The sequence below is a fragment of the Lutjanus erythropterus genome, chromosome 8, assembly GCF_056507025.1.
Source record: "Lutjanus erythropterus isolate fLutEry1 chromosome 8, fLutEry1.hap2, whole genome shotgun sequence".
Taxonomy (NCBI): domain Eukaryota; kingdom Metazoa; phylum Chordata; class Actinopteri; order Lutjaniformes; family Lutjanidae; genus Lutjanus; species Lutjanus erythropterus.
Genome location: NC_139324.1, coordinates 15,464,753 through 15,489,405, shown reverse-complemented (window position 1 = coordinate 15,489,405; position 24,653 = coordinate 15,464,753). Strand labels below are relative to the sequence as shown.

Genomic DNA, 24,653 nt, shown 5'->3' with positions numbered 1-24,653 from the left:
TTTGAAAAACAAATTATTTTTGGTCAAAAAAGTTACTGGACATAAAGGGAGGCACGCACCTACCAGGACAGTCTAGCAGCAATCTAACCATAATTCCATAACTACAATAAGAGAAACTCTAGGCTTATTTCAACTCTAACTAATAAATATTACAAAAAAGATCATATTATGTAGGCTGCTGGTGCTATCTGCATTTGCTTGATGCTTAGTACTGTATTTAATCCTGTTAATTATTCAAATTGAGAATTCAGTTTGAGTCAGAAATGACATTCATTGCAACTTAGTTTGACAGCAGTCAGAGTGACTGCTTTGGCCATTGTAGTAGTCCTATAATTGTGGTAGGTCTAGTGTTAAACTGAGCTAAGCACCTACAACCTGTCACAATATTTTTTTCTTTTCAAACAAATTGGATCACAATTTAATCTGCTCTCAATTATTTTAAAACAGAATCATCACTGTACAGCTTTAGAAGTTGTAGATTAGTTCTGTCAACAAGACAGCGTGTCTTTCCTTATTCTTTTTCTCTCCGTTCTCATACCATATAGTTATTGAACTAACTTCTTACAGTGACTGCTTTCACTTGAGGCATGTCTTTCGTCTTCCTTTTTCTTTTCTCTGTCCTCATGCCATATACAATCATTGAATTTATTTCTCAAATTAACTGTTTTCACCTGGGACCAAGTGGTGTTTTACTGTTGCCAAACAACAGCCACAGAAAGAGTGGAACTGGATTTTCTGTTTTGTTCCTTTATTTTCACGGTACGCTGAGTCATTAAGTGGGTGGGACAGATATCTGTCGCTCTCCCTCTCTCACACTCTTCATTTAATTACCATCACTCTTTGTGTTCGCACAAATACCCGTGTAGTGCAGTCAGGACTTAAAGCTCTTGTTACCATAGTGACCGTCACTGGATGGCACCTCTCGACACCACTGTTTTTCTGCTCAGTCTGTTGTCAGGGAAACCACTTTTCCTCCCCAGAGCACCTGGATAAGTCCCGCTGCAGTTGTGTCTGGCTCTCTGTAGTCAGCAGGCTGATAAAAATAGTAACAGTTTGTGTTACTTAACACACACCAGACACGAGATGCTTTTACTTCAAGCATTTTTTTCAGTTTATTTCAGACAGTGTATCTTTTAAACACCATCCATTTTTTCTTTGCTCTGTTTCTGTCTAAATAAAAGACATTGCTGACATCCATTACTTGTGCAGCTATATTTGAAATAAGTAGTTTTTATGTTTATCCTCAATATTGACATATTTCTGCAGACAAAGAATATATTTTTTCAAATTCAGAATGTAAAATTGTTTGATAATATTTGCCATAAAACTTTGAGGTATTCCTCTTTAAATGTGTTAATCAGCCCCATATTGCCATGTAATAGGTTTGATCTGTTTGACTACATCTCTTATCGTGTCCTGGCTTTTTAGGTCGATGGGCTGAACTCACTCCACTCTGTGAAAGCATCTCCTAACCGTTTCACCAAAACAAGCCAGGGCCGGAGTTGGAACACAGGCAATGGTTCTCCAGATGCCATCTGTATGACAGTGGACAAGCCGGGTGTTGTGCTGGTCGGTGTCTGTGTCTATGGAGGAGGGGGCATCCATGAGTATGAACTAGAAGTTCTGGCTGATGATGTAAGTTATTATAAATCATTTTTAGCTTATATTTTATTTTATTTGATTGCATGTGTTTCTGGTGTTGTTTGGCTGTTTTTAAGTTTTCTTTAAATAATTTATTTGCAACTTTCATTCACTCACAATTCAGGCACAAACAGAGCACCCAGGGGACTCAGCACATTCTCACAGGTGGACATCACTAGAGCTAGTGAAAGGCACCTACAGCACTGATGATTCTCCCAGTGATATTGCAGAGATTCGTCTGGACAAGGCTGTGCCCCTCAAGGTACACATTTTTTAGTTTTGTTTAAGTTTATTTGCAGCAGTTCAAATACAAGTGCAATTATGTAAGACACTTTGAAGACGTGAAAAATGGGACACCTTCATAAGCTATCTGAAGCTTGAAAATTACAAGCCCAGACAGTAAGCAAGTACTGTATTTAAAGTATACGTTTAATAATACCTGCTGCCTTAAGCTCTTTTAAACACAGATGAGGTCATTTTTATAGAATAATCAGTTTAATTCCACACCTCTGAACCTCTTCAAACCACACAAAAGCTTGTATGTTTAAGTTAACATTTTTTACACAGAACCTCAAGAAAATAATACACGCATTTGCTGGTGAGATACAAGAGTTAGGATATGACATGCATGCATATGACATGTAACTGTCATCTGACTTTATACAACTGTGTGCTGGTTTTGCTTAAAATGCATCTAGGCTCACCGATAAATTAATTCTGTTGCAGGAGGGTGTAAAGTATGCTGTGCGATTGCGAAACTACGGCAGCCGGACGGCTAATGGGGATGGAGGTATGACTACAGTGCAGTGTTCTGATGGGGTGTCCTTCACCTTCAGCACCTGCAGCTTGAGTAGCAATGGGACCAACCAGACCAGAGGACAGATCCCACAGATTCTCTACTACAGGTAAACACAAAGCCAGCACTTTGTAAAATCCCATCTCTGAAGACAATGTTTTCTGACTTGGAGCTTTTCTTGTTCTTTTCTTTCTGAAGGAGTGAGTATGACGGGGATCTCCAGTCTCAGCTGCTGAGCAAAGCCAACGAGGAGGACAAGAACTGTAGCCGAGCTCTGTCTGTAGTCAGTGCTGTGGTCAGAGCTGCCAAAGACCTGCTTCACAGAGCTTTTGCAGTCGATGGTAAGCACAACAAACTTGAGGCTGTATTATAAAATACAGAACTATATACTAAATTTAGGTCCTATGCATTTACCTTATGTCTTTTATTATTGTTTCCAGTGGATGACATTCCTGAGCTATTAAGTTCCTCCAGCCTGTTCTCCATGCTCCTGCCTCTTATCCTGGCCTACATCGGCCCTGTGGCTGCATCTGTACCTAAGGTAAGAGGTTAAACCAGGATGGCAAGCTAAGGTTGCTCCGACACTGATACCAGTGTTGAAAAATGCTTCAAATTCTGCTCAAAATGCGGGATCGGGTATTGGCAAGTATGTGATTGTGTGAATGTGTTGTTGGTCGTGGGGAGGCAAGGCTGACGCTGCAAACCTGACTAAGTTACCAACTGAGTACCTCGTATATGCAATATATTGTCACTAAATCGCTATTATTGAACTGCAAAAACAGATGCTGTTATTTCAGTCTTAATTTCCTGATTAGGTTTGTTTTTGTTGGGATCTACGGTAAAACCTGGAGCGGACTTTTAAAGTTGTCTTTCTTTTGTGATTACGATCTGTGTTGGACTGAACTGCTTTGTGCTTGTTGGGAAAACAAAACAGACTCTTTGTTGAGTGAGTATTGGATTGGTACTCTGTATCAGTTGCTATGCAACATTGGAGATTGGAATCTGTATCAGGAAGGAAAAAATTCTATCAGAACATTTCCATGGAAAACTCTTCAACATAGTTATTTAAGTGTCTCTGTCTGATGTGGAATTGTGTTAAAAAGCCTCCTCTTCCTCATCCAGGCTGCTGTTGAGGTCTTTGGACTTGTTCAGGAACTGTTACCTGCTGTCTCCGCCCTCAACCAAAAATATGCCCCACCCACCTTCAATCCAAACCAGTCAACAGACAGCACAACTGGCAACCAGCCTGAGCAGGGCCTGTCGGCTTGCACAACCTCAAACCACTACGCAGTCATTGAGAGTGACCACCCTTACAAACAAGCTGGTGTCACTCAGTACAGGGTAAAGTATCCTTCGGAGTGCTAACTGTGTAGCAAGTGAACTTGCATCTGAAAAAGATATGAGACACAAATATAATTTAAGTCCAAACTAATATTGCTTTGTCTCACCTTGCCTCAGGTATCGTTCCCAGACTGTGTCCGCTGGACCACCATTGAGTTTGATCCACAGTGTGGCACTGCACAGCCAGAGGACGTCCTACGCCTGCTCATCCCCAGTCGTACCCTCCACCTGTCCAGCCTGGGGGGCAAACCTTTGATCCATGATACCATCAACACCTGGACTGAGCTCAAGAAGTTCTCAGGCTCCACGGGCTGGCCGACCACTGTCCTAGTCCTGCCAGGTAAGACAGGCTGAGCAGTTTAACATTTATCAACTTACTAACAATAAGATTTTGTTGTAACCGCATCACAATAATCCCCAAATTACAAAAACCAAGAGACTCAGAGTTCTTAGGCAACTTAATATACTGTAATTAATTAGAATTTTAAAAACATTTACCACAAAAAGATTGTAATCAGATTCTTTTTAGGGGTCTTTAAGTGGCCTGTCAAATATGAACTTAAATACCTGAAATACCGAACCACATTTGATTAAGACTCAGTAAAGATGTTTGATTTCTTCACTTTAAAATCAAGACATTAACCTTTTTGAAAACATTTAATTACATTTGACAATGCTTCCTAATATTAGTTCTTTTAATATCATATTAAAAGCATGTTTGGCCATTAAGTGATAAAGATAAGTATGTCGCACTTCTTTGATATTTAAATTAATCCGTTAGCTTGTCAGACTTGTAATTGAAAGCAGCCATCGCAATCATTAATGAAAAGGATGTCCATCCACAACGTCCACAGCTGAGAATGAGAAACAGAGGAAGGCTTTTTAATTACATTCTATAATGGACGGCAAAGGAAATACCCGTACATTTCATTCTGAACAGAATGCTAAGCTAGCACATGCTGTCAGACAGCATTTTCCAGTGGGAAACTAAGCCAAATAGTAAATATTCTAACTGTAGCATACACTTAAACGGATATTGATCTTTGTAGATGGCTAAAATTTGTTTTGCTGTGGACCCTGTCTGCAGCATTACATTACTTAGCTTCCTACACCGGGACTCCTGCTGCTTTCACAAACTGGGAGTATGTCCCATCTGCATTACCTGTCTACTGTAGGTAATGCACTGACTGTGGACAAGTATCCCATAAAAAAAATGCTCCAGAAAAACCCACGTCAAATAATTCTAAATCATTGATCGTAATTGTTTTCAGTGTGCTTTAATCTCCTTAATGATGCTTCACTTTATTAGTTTACCAGTGATTACCTACAGAACTCTTCCGACCTGTCTCTCTTTTAATCTCCTGTTTTACTGTTCTCTCTGCTTCAAGGAAATGAAATTCTGTTCTCACTGGAAACGGCCTCGGACTATGTTAAAGATGAGAAAGCTTGCTTTTATGGCTTCAAGTGTGTTGCTGTGGGTTATGAATTCAACCCTGGTCCTGATGAGGTACAGACATACTCCCATATATTCTTCTGACACGTCAGCTTTCCATCTTTTTGTAAAATGGCTGAAAAATGTTGGATCTCATGACTGTGCTGCATTCTGGGTGTCATCTGTAAAGTATTAAGTTTGTACATTGGTTCAGACAGAAAAAAATATTGAATTTTACAATACTTTGCTGACAAAGCGTTGTTGATATTTCAGGGCACCATCCTGCTCGAGAAAGAGTTAGCCTACCTGGGCAGTGTGTGTGCTGCAGCCCTGATGAAGAAAGACCTGGCTCTCCCTATAGGTATGGAACACACTGAATGGGGGAATTTGCTTGTGCTGTTGTGAATAACCTGTTTTTCTGTTAATCCATGATACATATTCTGTGTGACTGCTGGAAGCAAATAAATATTGTGTAACATCCTGAGTAAATCATTCATCCATTATTCTAATCTTTTTTTTTTAATTTGAGGTAATGAATTGGAGGAAGATCTTGAGATTCTCGAGGAAGCCTCTCTTCAGGTGAGGCATCTCAAAAGTTCATAATTATTCCTTCAGACTCATTTAGTCTTTGTATCTCTTCAGCACCGTTCTTTCCTTGATTCTTATTTCCTTTACCTCACCTAGGTGTGTAAGTCCCACTCTGGGATCCTTGGAAAGGGTCTGGCCTTGTCTCACTCCCCCACCATCCTGGAGGCCCTGGAGGGAAATCTGCCCCTGCACCTACAAACCAATGAGCACTCTTTCCTTGAAGACTTCATCACCTGTGTACAGAACTCAAGTGGAGGACGTCTGGCCAGGTAATGGTTGTCGAGGCTACCAGCCTTCACAACTCTGTTAATTCCCCTGACAGCTGCAAAATATGAACTGTGCATTTGTCGTTTTGAAATAGGTTTTGTAAATTGTAGTTTAGTTTTGACCCTGCAAGACTCCCTCATTACACATTAGTAATGAACCACCCTGTCTCTCTCAAGAAATGCAGTCCGAATGATTTACAACAAAGAAATTACATGCATCAAGTGCCTCACATGAAAAAAAAATAAATAAATAAAACCCACATCTAAAAATAAGATGAAGATGAGATTAGAATACATAGAATGCATCTTTGCATGGATGAAACCCATTTGATAATACTAGAAAAAGTAAGGATGAAAATTGAAAATTATTTATTTGATCCAGGTGGCTACAGCCAGACTCTTATGCAGACCCCCAGAAGACATCTCTGATCCTGAACAAAGATGACATACGCTGTGGATGGCCAGCCACCGTGGTCGTACAGACCAAAGACCAGTATGGAGATGTCGTGCATGTTCCTAACATGAAGGTCAGAGTGAATGTTTTGGCTTCTCTACTTTCATGAGATAAATATTTTATAAAACTGAAATGACAGAATAATTTTCCTGCAGTGATGAATCTCCAAAGTAGTTAATTTGAGTTGTTGTTCACCATCCTTCCATGTATATCATCTCTTGCATGTCCAGGTGGAGGTGAAGGCTGTTCCTGTATCACAGAAGAAGTCGATGCAGCCTGAGAATGTAAGGAAGCTGCAGCGGCTGCCTGGAAGCTCCTCACCTTCATCTTCTGGCCCTGACCTAACCTTTGGAGGCTTGCCGATGCCCAAGCTGGAAGCCACTTACGAGCCAATGATTGTGAAAGAGGCTCGATACATTGCTATTACCATGATGAAGGTGAGCCTCATGTAACTCTCTCATAACTCACAGAAAAACTCACTGGTTTACCTTTGGGAGTCTGCATATGCTCCACAAGTGGGAGCTATTGGGCTGTTGTCAAATCTGTCAAGTCATTGTCAAAATCAAGTTATTGCATTTCAGACCTGCAGATGTAGACATGACAGTATTGTCAACTACAAGCAAAGAGAAAATAAAATAAAGCAGAATAATTGAAATTTAATTGGAAAAGAAAAAATAAGAGTAAATTGACAAGTTAAGACATGGACAGCAAAATGACAGAATAACAGTGTGTGCTATGCAGTATAAAATGAAAGTTTATAAAACAGAAAATGAAGTCTGGCAAAATAATTCATGCACACAGGGTGTGTATGGAAACATAATTCATAGAGACTGACTGACTTCCAACAGACTGAGATAAATATAATGTACAGTTTTGATTTAGGGCATATAAAAATGTCACTTTATCTGTAAAATTGTCAAATTCCATGTTTTAGTAGACCAGTTTTTATTGGTACCTTCATGCTGGTGCTCTTTGTCTTTTTCAGGCATATGAAAACTACTCATTTGAAGAGCTGCGCTTTGCTTCCCCCACCCCAAAGAGGTCAGTGAAAATATGCTGAAACAAAACACCTTTCTCAGTGAGATACAGTCTACTTCAATCTGATCATTTCCCACACAGACCCAGTGAGAACATGCTGATTCGTGCCAACACTGATGGAACGTACAGCGCCAACTGGACTCCAGGAGCAGTAGGCCTCTATACAATCCATGTCACCATTGACGGCATTGAAATAGGTATGTTAGTATAAATGTCTGTAAGAACAGCTCGTTTGTCCTCAAACACTATGAAATGAGGTCGTGATAAAATCATCATCATGAAATCATGATAAAATGTATAACTTCTGTCATTACTGATAATTTAACTTTATTTATCAAGGCTGATGTGCCCTTATCTTTTAACAGTTTAGCAATTGTTTTATTGCTATTAATGAAGTGTCTGTTGCCTTTATGTATCACTATTGTTTTATAGCCCAGGCCTAAGGTATGCACTGATCACCATCTCCAACTCCTTAAGCCCCACCAAATGGCACCATATAATGCAGCTGCTATGTATTATGTTATATGAATTAATATTTTAAAAACATGAAAACTTTCAGAATGGATATGGATGGATATTGAGCTGTAAGTGTTCTTTTCTTTTAGATGCTGGTTTGGAAGTAGAAGTCAAAGACCCTCCCAAAGGCATGATACCACCAGGTACTCAGATGGTCAAACCAAAGGCTGAACCTCAGCCGAGCAAGGTGAGCTCTTTTTTTTTTCTTTCAGTTCACCAGCAGTGACACATAAACACACCTACGAACTTCATGCCTGCTTGCAACCACCCATTAAAATACAACTCAACAGAGACCAAAAACAATGTGTCCTGTCTTGTTTACCTCTCATCACCAAATTGTAACTAAACTATTTCTCTAAGAGCTGAATTTTGATATGAACTAAGAAAAGGAAATAAGGAATTCCCTGTCATATGAAAGAAATAAGGAATTCCCTGTCATCTGAAAGGGTTGTTAACACTGTATTCCCATTCTCACCAAGAATTGACATCTTATTTGGCACCACTTTGCAGTTCATTGTTTGGTTTGCTGGTCTGACAAACAAAACAAATGCTGGTCATAGAAATCAGCGATGGGGATCCAGTATAAACTAGTGAATAAATTTAGACATTTGGTAAGGCAAAGAGGAAGATATTTTAATCAAGACTTGGCAGACTAAAAACCAGGGCCACCAGGCTTTGATCATGTTGTCTTTTATCAGATGATAAGAGAGAAGACTGTAGTGTGATGTTGCTTCTCTTTGCTGAATGCACTGGGCAAATAAGCAATAAGCTTGGAAATATGTTGCACATGATATCATCAAGCTATATACTGTATTAGAGGATCAGAGGGTAAGATGTAGGGGTTGTCTGTTCGCAGAATATTGTTATTGTTTCATTTGGGTATAATTACCTGAAATAAGAATAGTTGTGTCTTTGTCCTTAGAATGAGCCGTTTACATCTACAGAGGCTGTGGGTCCTCTTGTTTGGATATAAGTAAAATATAAGTAACATAAGTAAAAATCCCTCAAAAAAGTGAGTCCAAATTACTTAAATGTAGACAATGCATCAAACTGATATTAAGGATGTTGGGTTCATCATCACTTTGTGAAACTTGTGGTATTTTGATTTTGCAGTCCATGGGAAAACAAGCAAAAGTGCTGTGTATACTACTTTTGAATGTGTGTTCCCTGGTTTTTCATGCACCAGTATAAATGTAGATGGAGAGAGCAATATTCAGACTAACTTCATCCAACTGGTGCTATTGAAAATAGAGCTCCTAAAGTTTCCTCACCATTCGCTGTTTCTATGCGTGTACCTGGAAGCAGGCTCTGTGTAGGTTAATGCATGCTGTCTCCCTCTGTGAAGTTGTCCTGCTTCCTCTTCCTTCTCCTCCTGCTGCACTTCTTGTCTTTTTGTTTCTTTCTATTCTTTGCTCCTGCCGCTCACAGTCTCCATCTCCCCTCTGCTTCTCTCAGGTTCGCAAATTTGTGTCCAAGGACAGCGCAGGCCTGCGTGTGCGTAGTCACCCCTCCCTGCAGAGCGAACAGATAGGCATAGTGCATGTCAATGGCACCATCACTTTCATTGACGAGGTAATTGACTTTAGACCAGGCCGACTATAAGTTATACTATATAAGTATATTAGCCGGAGCACTATCCACTTTTACTCTATTTCCTTGTCTCTTCTTTAAATCAGTAAGGATATAATCATTAATATTGTAATCCTATATTTTTTTGTCTAGATTAATAGTGTTAAGTAGTTTTAGGTCCTCTTTGATGGCTCCTATGTATTATGTGTTATTACCTCTCTAAAAAATAACTACTTTTTTTTTCAAATCTTATAAATTTGTTGCTCTTACTTTATTTTGCTCCATACTTTTGCAAGGCACTCTGAGGCTACATGAAAGGCTTGAATGCCTGCACCACCATAAATCCAGCTGATGCTTTTACAACACTAATTCCAAAAAAGTTGTGACGTTGTGTAAAACAGTACAAAAACAAGATATTTAATGTTCAAAAAACTAATAAATATACACTCACTCTGAATATGATGCCTGCAACATGTTTTAAAAAATCAGTAGCGACAAAAGACTGGGAAAGTTGGAGAATACTCAAAAAAAAAAAAATTGCACACATCAACAGGTCAATTGGTAACAGTTAATAGTATTATGATTGAGTATTAAAGGGACATCCTTGAAAAGTTCAGAAAAATTGTATCTTGCGTCTCTGAACACACAATTACAAGGAATTTAGGTTTTTCACTTTCTAAAATCCTTAAAATATTAAAAGAATCTGGAGAAATCTCTCTACAGAAACATTGAATGCCTGTAACATTTGATCATTCAGGCAGCACTGCATTAAAAACCGACATAATTGTATAAAATGTTTGACTAAGTGTGCTCTGGAACACTTCAAAAAACTGTTGTCGGTAAACACAGTTTGTCACTGCATCTACAAAGTCGAGTTCTAACATGCAAAGTAAATGTCCCTGACATCTCTGGGCCCAAGGTCATCTGAGATGGACTGACAGTAAGTGGAGGTATTCTATGGTTATGACAAGTTGACATTTCAGATTGTTTTCAGAAATTGTGGACATTGTGTCCTCTGGGCCGAAGAGGAAAAGGGCCATCCAGACGGTTACCAGCTCAAAGTTCAAAAATCTTTGAAAGCCCCATTAATGTTGTGAGGCACATACAAGGTTTGGAGCAACATAGACTGTCATCTAGTCCATTGATTCCCAACTAGGGGTCCAGGCCCCAGGTTGGGGCGCCAGAGATCACAGGGGCTCCCCAAGACTTTGTCTGTTCTGAGGTTGTCAAAATTAGATTTGCACATGTGAATTTAATCACAGTTTCTACAAATATCTGTAGGCAAAACTAATTAAAAGTGTTTTTTTTTTGCTGTCAATCAAAAATAATATGCTATGTTGGGAACCACTGATCTAGACAGCGTCTTTTTCAGTGATGTCCCTGCTTATTTCAGTGAGACAATGCCACATTTTGCATGTGTTATAACAGTTTGGCTTTGTAGTAAAAGATTGCAGGTACTAGATTGTCCTGATCCTGCAGTCCTGACGTGTCTTCCAATGAAAATGTGTGGTGCATTATGAAGCGCAAAATACAACATTCTAAAATACGAGATCCCAGGCTGCTGAGCACCTGAAGTGCAAGCAAGAATGGGAAAGAATTTCACTTTCAAAGCTTCAACATTTAGTGTCCTCAGTTCCCAAACGCTGACTGAGTGTTGTTATAAGAGACACCAATGTATCACAGTGGTAAACACACCCCTGTCCCAACTGTTTTGGAATGTGTTACAGGCATCAAATTCAGAATAAGTGTATATTTACAAAAAAACAATGAAGTTTATCTTTTGAACTTTAAATATCTTGTCTTTGGACTGTATTCAGTTGATTATAGTTTGAAACAGATTTGCAAATCATTGCATTCTGTTTTTATTTTTGCTTTACACAGTGTCCCAACTTATAGGGAATTGGAGTTGTAAATCCAAATAAAAATTGTAGCACTCAAACTATTTACCTAATGGTTTTAGTGTAATAAAACACATGTTTAGCATATTTACCAGTTCTGCACAATATCTTAACTCTCAACCTGTAGAGACCTGCTATAACCTCAGTTGACTGTTCTCTAATTAGACTTAAGACTTTCCTGCAGCCTCAGTAGTGTTGTGTGTGTGTGTGTGTTTGTGAGGGTGCTGCCCATCCTGTGCCCATAGTAACAGGACGGCATGGCTCTGCTCTGTTGCTTGTTTTCCCCCGTAGATCCACAATGATGATGGTGTGTGGCTCAGGCTCAATGATGAAACAGTAAAGAAGTATGTTCCCAGCATGAATGGGTACACTGAAGCCTGGTGCCTCTCTTTTAACCAGCACCTGGGCCGGAGCCTACTGGTCCCAGCCGACGTAAGTAGAAGAAGGCCTGCTGAGCATTCTGTCTCAGTTTAATCATGAAAGAGGCTCCTGTGCTGTTCATTTGGGGGGGAAAACTCAGAGATCATCTTTGTTTCAAGGACTTCAGTGTTTGGCATCTACTCCCCAAATGTACTTGAAGCATGGTAAAATGAGAACTTCATCAGAGTATTAACTGCTGGGGGGTTCTCTTGCATGAAACATCTATTTCAGCAACATTGAGTATGAAACTTTCACTAACACACTGTGCAAAGGAACAGCAGCAGCTGGAAGAGTGCATGCATTAACTCATGTTTGAAGGCAAAAGGTTTACCATAGCGCGATCACTAAGTGTTTAGTTAGACACAAATGCTCACATGCCTAGGTAGTATATGTTCAGTCCATTGAAGTGAGCCCCAATGCAGGAATTGACAGATAATAAAAAAGGTAGTAAAGGAGCAATTTCATCATGTGATCAAGTTGGTTAGTTTGCACTGTTCAGTCTTCTTTTCCTCATTGCCTCTTGCTCACAATTCATAACACTCACACATCACAGCATGTGATAACAAGGGTTTTGCTCACATTTTTGCTCCATGTCACAAAACCGCCATAATATACAGAATCAAATAAGTTATATGACTGGATATCATTTAAAAATATTGCAGTAATTAGGAAGGTATCTGAAAGAGCAGATATTAATGTCCAGGTGGTTTTCTGTCATGAAGCAGTCACTGGTCCACAATGTTTGAATGGGAAATTGTACCTCTATTGTTCTACAATTCCACCTTTGCATTGGGATGCTTTAGGTGCTACAAGGCTTCCATGTAAGGTCTCTGTCTGAACAGCATGACACACTACATCATCCAAGAGGGGAATTTTTTTGGAAGTTTCTTCTGTATACGTCTTTTGTTTAGTCGTAGATTTGGAAATAATTGCCCTGTGGTGTTTGGAGTGAACTTTAAATTTTTTTCTGCCCCAGCAACTGGGTTTTTTTTTGATGCATTTGATTCCACACTTTATGTTAAGTGTTTTAAAATATTTGACAGCTCCTCATGGCCCCTTTTTAATCATTGCTCCATGATTTCACGATTCTGTTCTCCCTTCTTCGTCTTCTCAAATCACCTCTGATGCTGCTAATTCCAGAGGTGTCAAGCCAAAAAACTTTTTTTTTCTTCCAAAAAAATATGAGCGTCTTCCCCCATCCTGTTTTCTCTCCTCTCTCGAATCGTCTACTGTTTCTTGACTGTCTCACGATCTGTTGCTCAGAATGTCTTTAACGCTAGCCAAGGAGTCAGGGATACCAGCTTTTTGTCGTGGACTCCCTTAACTATATTCCCACCACAGGTGAGTTGGATGATGGAGGGATAAATAGCTTGACTGCCCCATAGCTAATCATCTATCTGTTGCTCTACTTGTCCTCTTGAACCCCTTGTGACGTAGTAGTCCTCTCACAGTGTTACAATCAGGCATAAGAGGTTGAACCACAGTTGCATGGTTGTCTGTTTTGTTTAATTTTGTCGAAACAGAGACGTATTGTGTGTCCCATAGACTCCTGCAGTGATCACATTTTGGATTTTTAAGCAATTACTATTCAAGCTTGTATGTTGCATGGGGTTGAAGATACTAATGTCCAATCTGTGGCATGAGGTCTTGTTTATAAGGCTTGTGATATAGTACTGTATCATTGTGTGTCATAGCATGCCTCCCTTCAGACTGTCTGAACATTGTACTTCATATGAGTAGGCCCATTGTCTATTGGTCATTTAAGTGCATAATTACAATGTTGAATTCATATGTTGTATCTACTGCGAGTGCTTGGATCTTCAATTATATAACTTTTAACTGTATATATAGTAATGCATTTTCAATCTGGAAGGCGGTGGTTAGGAATATCACTTACTGCTGGTGAGGACGAAAATCTATAAACAGTATATTTTCAGTTATCCATGTCATGTGATATTTAGTCATTTTAAAACTAGTATCTGGGCATGACACAGCTTCACAGAGTAAAGGATTAGTTTAACATTTTAGGAAATACACTTTAATATGAAAAAGTTGAGAAAGCTCAAACTCTTTAAGTTTTGAAAAAGTTTTGCCAACTAATAATGTTTTGTTGCGATAATTTACTTCTTTAGATAAACTTGAATCTTTGAGTTTCAGGTGCATATTGGTAGGTACTGAGGCATCAGTCCTCTACAGCAGCTATGGGTTCAATTCCAACCTGTGGCCCTTTAAAGATGTTACAAAAAAGCATTTCTGCTTAGTCCATATCGCCACAAAAACACACAGTCATCTCAATATGTCCTTCAATGAAATATCGCAAAAATCACATCACAGTTGTGACATCAGTCAAAAACAGTTGCAATAATCCTCACATCTGTCCAGTTAATACTAAGATACAACGAGCAGCAGGTTAGCTCAGCTCAGCCTTAAAGACTGGAAACAGGGACAAACCGTTTGATTGATATCGAGTCTCATATCGAAGGTTAAAATTCTGGTATTGAGATTGCTCTGGAAAGCAGACATCTCAATGGTTGATATAACTCACACCAGACAATTGAGACTGATAAATAGCACTATGGGTAAACATGTATTTTTGATTTTGGGATGAACTGTCCCCTTAAGAATGTTAAGACCACACACCACAGTGCCATTTGATTTATAATTGCTCTTTATAGCTGACTAAAATGAGAAATATGAGAGAACTATGGTTCATCTTTGAGAAAGGCCCTGGTTAGGCATACTTGCTCTTTTACAACAACTCCCTGTGACACTCCTAACAGTTGCCTTTTCGCCATAATATTTCAGGACTTTAAAGTCTGAAGCTTGTCCTGGTCTTTTACATTGTTGCAGCCTGTTGTTGTGTTGCTGTACTTTGGCTCTAATCCATGCTCTCACCTCTTGCAGGAGGTCAGGGGCCAGTCGGAGGAGAACGTAAAGGAGGTGAGCAGCTGCCCTTCCCACGAGGCCCCCATTCGGGTGCAGAACAGGGCAGGGCAGGGCGGCGGCCCGGGGCTTTATAAGGTAGTGAAGACCGGCCCCTCTGGTCACAACATCAGAAGCTGCCCAAACCTTAGGGGTATCCCCATTGGAATGTTAGTTCTTGGCAACAAGGTCAAGGCCATAGGCGAGGTACGCACTCACCCCAAATAATGCAATTGTGTTTTTTGTGGCAGGATTTGAATAAATCAGTCTGTATAGATCACGTAATGTAAGGTAGCTGATGTTAGTAGATTTTGGCCTTAATTCTCAGAAGTTAGAGCTCCCTCTTTTTTCCTAAACTGAATTGATTTTGAATGTAAAGCCTGTAATCTCTTTGTCTAACGGGAATACATCAGGTGCTTCTGGGTGTGGGTGTGTGTTCTGTATCTTTCCGCTCGTTGAGGTCTTACCAACTCCTGTGGCTGAATCATTTTCGCGTGCTTTCTGACTTACTAATTTTCAGTTTTATTTATAAATCCATTGCAGTTTCAGGGCGTCTTACTCAGCTGCCTCAAGACTTGTCAGTGGAAGTCTGATCACACAATGCTGGAGCCTTTCTGTGCCTTGACTGTAACTTTCTTGCACTTTTAACAACCCTGTCAATAACTTGGTACTTTGAACTGTCTAAATTGTCTCTGGCCTGGTGATGAGTGGAGCCTCCCCTCTTTTGGATATGACCTGTCATTGGCTGCTGTGGTGTGTCATGCTGTTCAATAGTTTCCTCTCTGAGCCTGTGCTGGAATGCCTTGTCTGGATCTCAGAGGTGCAACCTGCACATACTAATACTTCCATCTATGTCTGTTTTTCCCAAAATAATAATATTTCAGGGAATTGAGAAAAAAACAACCACATGCATTTACCTTTCAATAAGCTCCCCTTTCTTATAGTAAGTTTTTTTATTTGAGCTACATAAGTTTTGTCCCACAGTGTCTGCTGATACACAAAATCAAATTCATGTGATCTGCTGCTGTGGAATTTGTATGTGTCAATCAGATGAATTGAATGTTTGCATGTTAATGATCTACTGTAGTCAAGTTTGTGCCATGGTTTTGTCTGTGTAGTAAAAACATGTATGGACTGAAAAATGGCTATTTTTCTGGTAGATGAGGGTTGTCAGAGTGTGCGAATGTGTTTGACAAGTGCTGAGTATGTGTGTGAGTATGGATAAAGAGTGTTGTTTGTGTATCAGGTGGTCAACTCAGAGGGGACCTGGGTACAGCTGGATAAGAACAGTGTGGTGGAGTTCTGTGAGAGTGATGAAGGAGAGGCCTGGTCACTGGCCAGAGACCGTGGGGGAAATCAGTACCTGCGCCACGATGATGGTAAGCTATGCTCACTGGGGAAAACTGTGAACCTCAAAATGTGATGCATTGTAACCTAATATCATGTAATTTGCTCTTATAGAACAAGCACTGCTTGAGCACGGGGCTCAGACTCCACCGCCCAGCCCTTTCTCTGTGCAGGCCTTCAATAGAGCCACAACTTCAAATGGAGCACAGGGCTTTGACTATGGCATCTCCAACAACAAAGGTGAGGTTATTGTGGTGGTAGAGTAGGTTTTAAGAGATAGACTTATGTATCAATAACATATCCTTAATCTGCATATCACTTTGCTTTCAACACCCACTTTGCTGTCCATTTTCATTTGAAGTTTGAGTCGTCGGGCTTTAGTCAAAGATTACAGATGTAAATCTCACCTCTGACTTCACCCTGCATCCTTGTCTTGACTGTTCTCTGCCTTATCTTAACATACACTCTATTTGACTTCTCCACATGCTTTGTACTGAGGCTTTTCTCACAAGTTGATACAGGTCACCATTTCTAGTCATACAGTTATATTACAATAACAAGTCTTCTTTTATTCAAAACAAGAGGGACTTACAAATCCGTTACAGTTTATAGCAGCACACCAACAAGGTAGATGTGATCCAGTATGAGTCAGTCAATCTCTTTAGAACCACAGCCATCAGTCACATCTCTTTTTATTTATGCATGCTTTTTATTGCGTCTTCTGTTGTTATTTCATGCCTAACATCTCTGCAATGTCAGGCATATGCCTGTGTCTATGTGCATGGGCCAGTCAATGTGCTTTCAATCATTTGGACTGCTATGGGGTCCTTTTAGTTGGGGGTCCTGTGGGCTAGCCCAACATAATTACTGGCCCTGGACACGTGTGTCTGTGATTTTACCCTTGGTGCCTTAATTTAGTCTCCTAGACAACAATTGATCATTTACATAATCATTGATCTCTTAAAGATATGGTTGAACACTGAAAATCTGAATGAAGTCATTAATTCTCCTCTACCATCAAGGAATGGCTGGCCCCAAATGTGTCTGTGTATCTTTCTGCCTCAATATCATGCTGACGCTGTATCAATTGTCTTTCAAATGGCTTAACTCTTCCTCACTGCTTGTAAAAGTAGGCTGAGCCTGTTGAGACACTCTGCCATGCTAATCAGAGAACCACGGTTATTCAGATACCTATGGCTCCATTTACACTTTTTTTTTTTTTTTTCCACTTTGCTTAAGGCAAATCTGTGTGGGCTTTATTTTCGTCAGGAGGGTGATGGAAATGCACCTGGATCTTGCCTTCTGTGTGACCTTCTTATAAGAAGAAATATTTCATTGTCACTTTGGCTTGTATAAACTGAGGCAAGACCCTGTAAGTGGCTACTTGCACAGACTTCTTACTGATGTGGTTACACCTGGGAGAAGTACAGTCTATATTTGTGACATGGAGAGGTGAATACATTAATGCATTTTCAGCATTTGTCATTTTCGATATCTCCTCACGAGGAGGTTTTTTTTTTTTTTTTTTTTTTTTTTTTTTGGATACCTAATGACCAGTCTGCCCCAGAATGCATAAATAGGAAAAGTGCTACATGGGTAAGCACATGTATCCTGAACAGAACCACTCTAAACATCACACAACCACAAGCATCTTGAATGTTTGTGCAAGCCCTTCGAAGACTGCTGCTGTGGAACTTGGCAGCCATAGGTCAAGGTGATATCCCCTGCTGAACCATCTAATGGAAGGTTTTGAATCAGGAGCCACTTGTATGATTGATCTATCATTTTAAATGGATCACCTTCAGACTGGTTAGCTTGCTTGATATGCCAGCTTGTGCCAAAGCTCTTTGAGCAAGTTGGAAGGGAAACCTTATTGGCAGGTTTCTCAGGCTTCAATATTCAGCTGTGGTGGCTGATTTCTCTGTCTTGGCTTCAACGAAGCTCCCAATTCTGGCTTCATCAATTGATGAAATGACAATGGATGTTAACTCTAGACTTCAGTATCTTCTTAGAAACCTACATTGCAGACTCTGTTCATATACTTTCTAGAGTTTGTGCTCAAAAATGACATGATAGCTAGTCAGTTGTGTCACAATAGTGGGAGACTTTTGAATGATGACTGATGCGGTGTCAGCTCAGTATGCAGTATATAGAGTCTAATTTCTCCCGGCACGCAGGGAGTCTAGAAATTCATACATAAAAAGAGACCCCTTTCTGCCCCTCCCTCTATGTATTCTTTCCCCAAATAGAGTTGCGAAATAGGAGGAGCTGCTGGTTCTAGAAGTATTTTTTAACATCTTGTTTAAAAGTTGTCTGGTAATGATGTTGTCATCACTCCAAAGAAAAGCAAGAGTTGCTTGGATAATTTAACAACAGTACGGTTTTACAATAAAGTCCAACAGAAATTTAGTTGCATTACATGCCACAGCATACTACAACTTTGTAAATCACTTGTCCTGTGTTCTCCTTTGAGAAAAACAAACCAAAAGGGAGAAATGAATAGTTTATATTCTTTGGTTTGGCACCTTGTAGTTTCGCACTTATTTGACAGAATCATTTCAGCAGATACACCAGCGTTCTATCATAGACAGGACAGGTGTCACACTGAGTGAGACAGCAGACGCAAAAGCCACAGACAACCCACATTTGTCTTCTTGCTAAAGTCTCTTGCTTATCTTGTCTGGTCCTGCTCCTTAGTTTGTTGAAGGAGCCAAACAAACATTCACCAAGCAAAATTACACAGCTAACACTGGTAATGCCAGTATGAGGTAGCATATTTGCACCTCCTGTTCCCTCGTCTTGAAGTCAGTGGGTTTTTGAATGGGTTTTCGGTTATATGCCTGAAATAAGGCCTGTGATTAAAACAAGGTTAAGAGATATTCACACTTTGTCCCATGACATAAAATCCATCAGTAAATACCTCACTTGTGAATTTTGAAGCTTTTATGTGTCTCTTAAAAAAGGCATTTGCTAACAAGTGACTAAATGAGACTACAGAGGTAGTCAGGGACATTTAACACCATCATGAAAAATCCCTTTGTCTTTTTGTGGAGGGAACCAGAGGAATGCTACGTTACCAGATAGGCTGACAAAAATGCGCCATCCTTGCAGTACGGTTTAGAAGAGAGGTGGAAGTGGTGGTCGCTTTGGCAGGAGATAGCCTATCTCCTGCATGTGTGACCATGCCTGAACGCCGGCACTCTGGCAACCTGCCAGCTGCTGCCAATCAAACAGGGACTCTGATATGCCCCTCCCGCCAGCTAGGGATTGAAAATCGGCATTTCTGATGTTTCCCCGCAGATCTCTTTCCGCCCTTTTAATAATAAAATATTTTAACAATACATTAAAAAACACATAACTTTCAGCCACTAAATGTGACACACTAAATAATACAACGTCCATGAGCCTCAGCTGAGTTGCTCTGGAGAGGAAGCCAGTCAGAGGTCCAAAATCAGCATGCTTCGTCATTGCAGATGGGAACACCGCTGCATCATAGCTGCTGGATTTATTTAATGTTGACACAGAATGTAAAAGTAATCTTATTTGATTAGTGTAACGTACTGACAAATTTTTAACATTGTAGTATTTTGCTTCAACTTGCTGTTGGCAGCACAAAAAAAATGAATTTTATTAACAAATGTTTCTTGAGAATAGTACTTCACACTCTCTATTGCCTTTCAACTTTTTAATCATCCAGTAGGAGCAAATGATTCCTGGCCCAGTTGCTCACCTTTTGGATGCCCTTTGAAGCACTTGGAGTGCTCCTTCTGCCATTTTCCTAGCAATGTCTGTGAAGAGAAGACAAATAGAACTTTTCCTTCTGGGACCTGTAGCCTCAAAGTAGCTCCTCCCATTTCGCACATCTGTTGCACTGTGGGAGATGCCTGAATGACTGATAGAAAATAAACTGAATGATCCTCTTCCCCTTTGGAAACCACGAACCATAGTATAAGCTGTAGTCTTTCCCCATCCTCTGTCTCCATGTTTGCAGGTGACCGGTTGAGTGCCATACTGAATTCCATTCAGTCTGGGCCCTTCCTCTCAGCAGCTCCCTCCTCCTCCGTATTTGAGCAAGCCGCCCAACCTCCCTCCTCCTCCTCCCTTGTCCACAGCCCATTTGTGTTTGGACAATCCCCCTCCCAACTGTCTCAGCCACAACCACAGCTTCTGAGTAAGTCTGTCCTGCTTTCTGACAGCGCTTGCTTGCACAGGTGTTGATCCTTTTCCTCCCAGCTCTTTGTTTTCCTGATTTGTTCTGTATTCATTTTATTTTATGGATTATCTGGGGAGGGCAGGAGTGATGTGTGACACATAACAGCGCCGTTATGTTATGCAGTGTCAAAATATCCTTAACAAGACAACATATCTATTATTCAATGTTTGAATCTTGTGTTTTGTTTTTTTGTTTTTTTTAAAGGGGGGTTGACACCACCTTAAAAATATGCATTAACAGGTGTTTTTTTTAAACAAGATTTCAAACTTGAATACTAAATGTCTTGTTAAAAGGTATATTTTTCGCCACATGCTGCTAAGTAATAAGCTGAGTTGCATATTTTTCTGCTTGCTCTCTTGTTAAGTCAGCTTTTTCTTCCTTTTTTCATCTTCCTTGCTGCTTTAACTTCAGATCTGCATTTCTCATCCTTTATTAACAGCTTTCATTTTCTACCTCAACCAGCCCAGGGCATTACTGCAAATGAAAACAGTAGTCTAAGTAGATGTTTGTTTTTAGTCTACCATAACTTCCTAGAAATTTCAGCCTAGTCACAATATTACATGTAACCCTTACTAATATAATTCAAATACAAATCACCACTTTTTAAACGTGATTATCTTAGAACAGGATCCAAAATATCTGTTTATCTGTATGTGACTCTTTCAGCCTGTTGGCCTGCTTCTCTTTCTTCCTGTCAGTGTTTCCCTCCCAATTGCTATTTTCTCTCTAATTGTGGTAATCTTTTTTTGTTTTTGTTTTTTTTAACCTGATTGTCAATTTCATGTGGAGCCTGGAAGGTCTCTGGGAGAACAAAAACCTAATCTGTGTGCATAAATTAATAATTTGTGTACTCAATTTAGACAATAGATAAGCTGTTACATTCATGCCATCAGTCTTGTTGTGGATGTGGGCTTTAAACTCACTATGGTCACTTGAATTTAAAACACTTTTATTTTGATCTTGGAGCTATATGGATATACTTGGCATTTGGTTGTTAAAAACAACTCAGTATTGTCTTTGAGATCCCTTAAACCTATTTTACAGGATAGAGAACTGTTTCACCATAAAACTTGGTACTGAGGTTTCTGGAGCATGTTTTCTTTTTTGTATTCTTCAAACTTCCAGTGTTAGGCTATATGTTAAAATTTTCCAACCAGCCATTGTCAAGTTTTTTTTTCACCATGTTGGGTGGGTCAGATGTATACTTGTCCTAGGCCAGTTTTCACTTTCCCTTGCACAAATTGGTTTATTTATCAGCGTTTATCAAATAACAACCGAAAAGTAATTGTCATGTTTAATCTAGGGCTGCTACATCTATGAAATGGCAGAAAATAGTGAAAAATGTCCCTCAAAGTGTTTTTCAGGATCCAAGAAGATGTCTTTAAATTTCTTGTTTTTTCAGTCCAAAACAAAGATATTCAGTTTAGTATGATAGTAAATGGGAAATATTTGTATTTGAGAGGTTAAAAACCTATTAATTAATCGTTTATCAAAATAGTTCACTTCTTTTCCTCCTATATGTCTGGTCAGGCAAGTAATTTGCTAGATTTACTACTCCGGCATGGCATTTTGCTTGCAGCGGGCAATAATTTTTTATTGAGCCCTGGACATATTATTTTGTTCATTTATTGAACATGCAATGTCCAATAAATGAACAAAATCAATTCATACAGTGTTGAGAAAAGAAATATTCTTACAGTCATTTTCCTTATTTAAAAAAAAATGACAACTGTACATCTTCTGAATCCAGGTTTCTCTCTTTTACCAGACTAAGAAGAGCTTAACTGCCTTGTTAACGCATCATGGAACACACTTCATTTAAAGTTGACAGAAAAACAAAATAAAATTGCCCAAAACTGCCTTGGTTAGTCTTTACACTGTTCCAACAATCTCCAGCTGCAGTTTGGTTGATATAAATCCTTACTTCACTATGTTAGACGTTAAAATATTCAGGTTCTACTAGCTGTTTCCCTCTCACTCGATCTCTGGCTCGGTGGGTGTGATGTGCTGTTGAATGTGGGTCTGTGCCTGAGCAGCAGCTCTCACTCATTCTTCTGAGACAGACCATTGAATGAGCAAAATGAAATGACAAAAATAGCCCAAAAAGAGCACCCAACCCTACTTCCAGTTGACTGACAGGTGTTCCTGTCATGCCAAAGGTGTTGTGGCCCTCGACAAGAGGGGAGGAGGCAATACGTAATATTAAATTGAAAGCATAAATTTTTAAATAGTGCTCACAACACCTCCCTGGCTCTGTAATTTCTCTTTTCCTCTTCTGTAAGTGTTTCTCTCTTCATGTCTATCAGTTTCTCTACCTCTCTGTTGATCTTCCCATCACTTTAACGTGTTGTCCTTTGCCTCTGTCTATTTCGACTTCTTGACTTGATGCCATTGCCTCTTTGTGCTTTCTTTCTTTCTCTCTGTGATGGTCCCCTCCTTGCATTCCATGCCTTGTTTGTTTACCTGCTCCACTGTTTTTCGCTGTAGATGGTTCATCACGCAGCCTTGCTTCTCGCGAGCGTGTGCACAAAAGCAGTGTGTCCGTGGCTGGGCATGGTACTGCTCTCTCATCTGTCGCTCTAAGGCAAAAGGGTGGGTAATCACAGCATGCATGCCCCTCTCAGACTGAACAGAGGGTGGGTAGGAATTTAATTAAAAAAAAAGTGTGTTCTCTGATAAACAAAGAGTTTTATATGTAAACTTGTGAAAAACATTTTGGGCACCTTAAAAGTGGTGGGCCTAATGTAGGACAAGGCTAAACACAATATTATAATAAAGAGGAAAACTGCAGTTGCATAATAAACACGTTATTCATTTACAGTTCAGCATAAAAAATAGGTGGACCTAAAGGCTCCCAGGAGGTTTGTTCTTACCAAAGTTTCCACTCTGAAGTTATCACTAAGGCTAGAACCAGTATTGGTATGTGAGGTCACAGGACTGGGCTGGAATCCATCTTTCATCAGCTCTTCCATGGTCCACAAGCTATCTTCATCCATATCAGAGTTTGTCAGTATTAGAAACATGAAGCTGTGGGAGAATCACCCAGCGAGTGAAGTAAAAGAAAATATATCACTCATTTTTGTCATTTGCTTTACAAGACTTAACATCTTTCACCTTTGGGACTTACGTTGTCTTTCTGCCCTTCATTTCATTTTACATTATATTTTTAACATTACATTTTTCACTCAGGTCTTAAATATGTTGTGCCTAGAGTTAAAACAGATAGTTAGGATTATCTGAAGTGGAGCTGTATGAGGTACTATTGATGGCCAATTTATTACTGACAGTAGATACAGTTAAAAAGCCCCTAGTTTGGAGAGACAGAGAGGAGTGCCTGTACGGGAGCTAAGTAATGCACTGCTGTGAACAGGGTCAGCAGCAACACATATTTAGCCACAGTCAGTCAAAGTGCATGCTATATTTAGAATATTTTCACTGCTTTACATTTTTGACTCACAGCCTTTTCTGATGGGAAAACACCAGCCAAATATCACTCTCTCCAAAGCCACTAGACTCCTTTGGCAAAAGTATCAATTTTACTTGCAAAACACAGGGGTTGCTGATCTACTGCTGCCTCAATCAATTAGTTTGCTTGTCTTATTGTGTGACTTTGAGGTATCCAAACTAACCACTGAAGTACCACAGTAACACAAACAGACTAACTAACTGAACTAACTACAGCTTTCCATCAGAAAAGGCTGTCTGACGGCAAGGTAAAGCAATGAATATATTCTAAATATAGCCTACACTTAAACTGATTAAATGTGTTTTGTTTCCCACCCCATCCACAGCAGTACATTGTTTAGCTTCTATGCTTCCATGCTCCTCTCTGGTTTTCCAAAGTGGAGAATATTATATCATGTTAAAGCAAAAAAACAATTGTAATGAGCTGTCGATTTTAATAATCGAGATGAAAAAGCAGAATTGGTTATTCTCACAGTATTTTTACCCACGTCGGCCAGTGTTTGAAGAAAAAACAACGCTTCAAAGACGACAGTGTAGCTTACTGGCCATTATATCCTTTTAAAGAAGAATTTGAAAATATAAACAATAGATATCAAGGCATTAAACCAGTCTTCTGTTGATTGCCATCTGTGCTTAAAAAAGTTCAAATTTAATCAAATTGAGGCCTTAAAATCAAAAGTCAAATTGAATTGTAGATCTGGAGAAAACACCCCTAGTAGGTAATACAGTGACTATGGATAAGTACCT

The 24,653-nt window shown here is 39.6% G+C and overlaps 1 protein-coding gene across 3 annotated transcripts in view; it reads left to right on the top strand.

The window, feature by feature from the left end:
* The window catches only part of mycbp2 (MYC binding protein 2), an 85,315-nt gene that overhangs the window by 43,779 nt on the left and 16,883 nt on the right, over window positions 1-24,653 (top strand). Inside the window, exons 34-57 of one of the 3 annotated variants that reach the window (XM_084724666.1) lie at window positions 1,429-1,635; window positions 1,766-1,903; window positions 2,368-2,546; window positions 2,636-2,778; window positions 2,878-2,978; window positions 3,560-3,778; window positions 3,896-4,118; window positions 5,167-5,285; window positions 5,484-5,571; window positions 5,740-5,789; window positions 5,895-6,067; window positions 6,447-6,591; window positions 6,749-6,955; window positions 7,504-7,559; window positions 7,638-7,753; window positions 8,162-8,259; window positions 9,528-9,644; window positions 11,831-11,971; window positions 13,223-13,300; window positions 14,864-15,088; window positions 16,128-16,260; window positions 16,343-16,468; window positions 20,220-20,399; window positions 22,929-23,033. In XM_084724666.1, coding sequence (XP_084580792.1) covers window positions 1,429-1,635; window positions 1,766-1,903; window positions 2,368-2,546; window positions 2,636-2,778; window positions 2,878-2,978; window positions 3,560-3,778; window positions 3,896-4,118; window positions 5,167-5,285; window positions 5,484-5,571; window positions 5,740-5,789; window positions 5,895-6,067; window positions 6,447-6,591; window positions 6,749-6,955; window positions 7,504-7,559; window positions 7,638-7,753; window positions 8,162-8,259; window positions 9,528-9,644; window positions 11,831-11,971; window positions 13,223-13,300; window positions 14,864-15,088; window positions 16,128-16,260; window positions 16,343-16,468; window positions 20,220-20,399; window positions 22,929-23,033 — 3,367 coding nt within the window. The remainder of the gene's footprint in view (window positions 1-1,428; window positions 1,636-1,765; window positions 1,904-2,367; window positions 2,547-2,635; window positions 2,779-2,877; window positions 2,979-3,559; window positions 3,779-3,895; window positions 4,119-5,166; window positions 5,286-5,483; window positions 5,572-5,739; window positions 5,790-5,894; window positions 6,068-6,446; window positions 6,592-6,748; window positions 6,956-7,503; window positions 7,560-7,637; window positions 7,754-8,161; window positions 8,260-9,527; window positions 9,645-11,830; window positions 11,972-13,222; window positions 13,301-14,863; window positions 15,089-16,127; window positions 16,261-16,342; window positions 16,469-20,219; window positions 20,400-22,928; window positions 23,034-24,653) is intronic. The other 2 variants (XM_084724667.1, XM_084724668.1) reach the window with 2 other exon arrangements.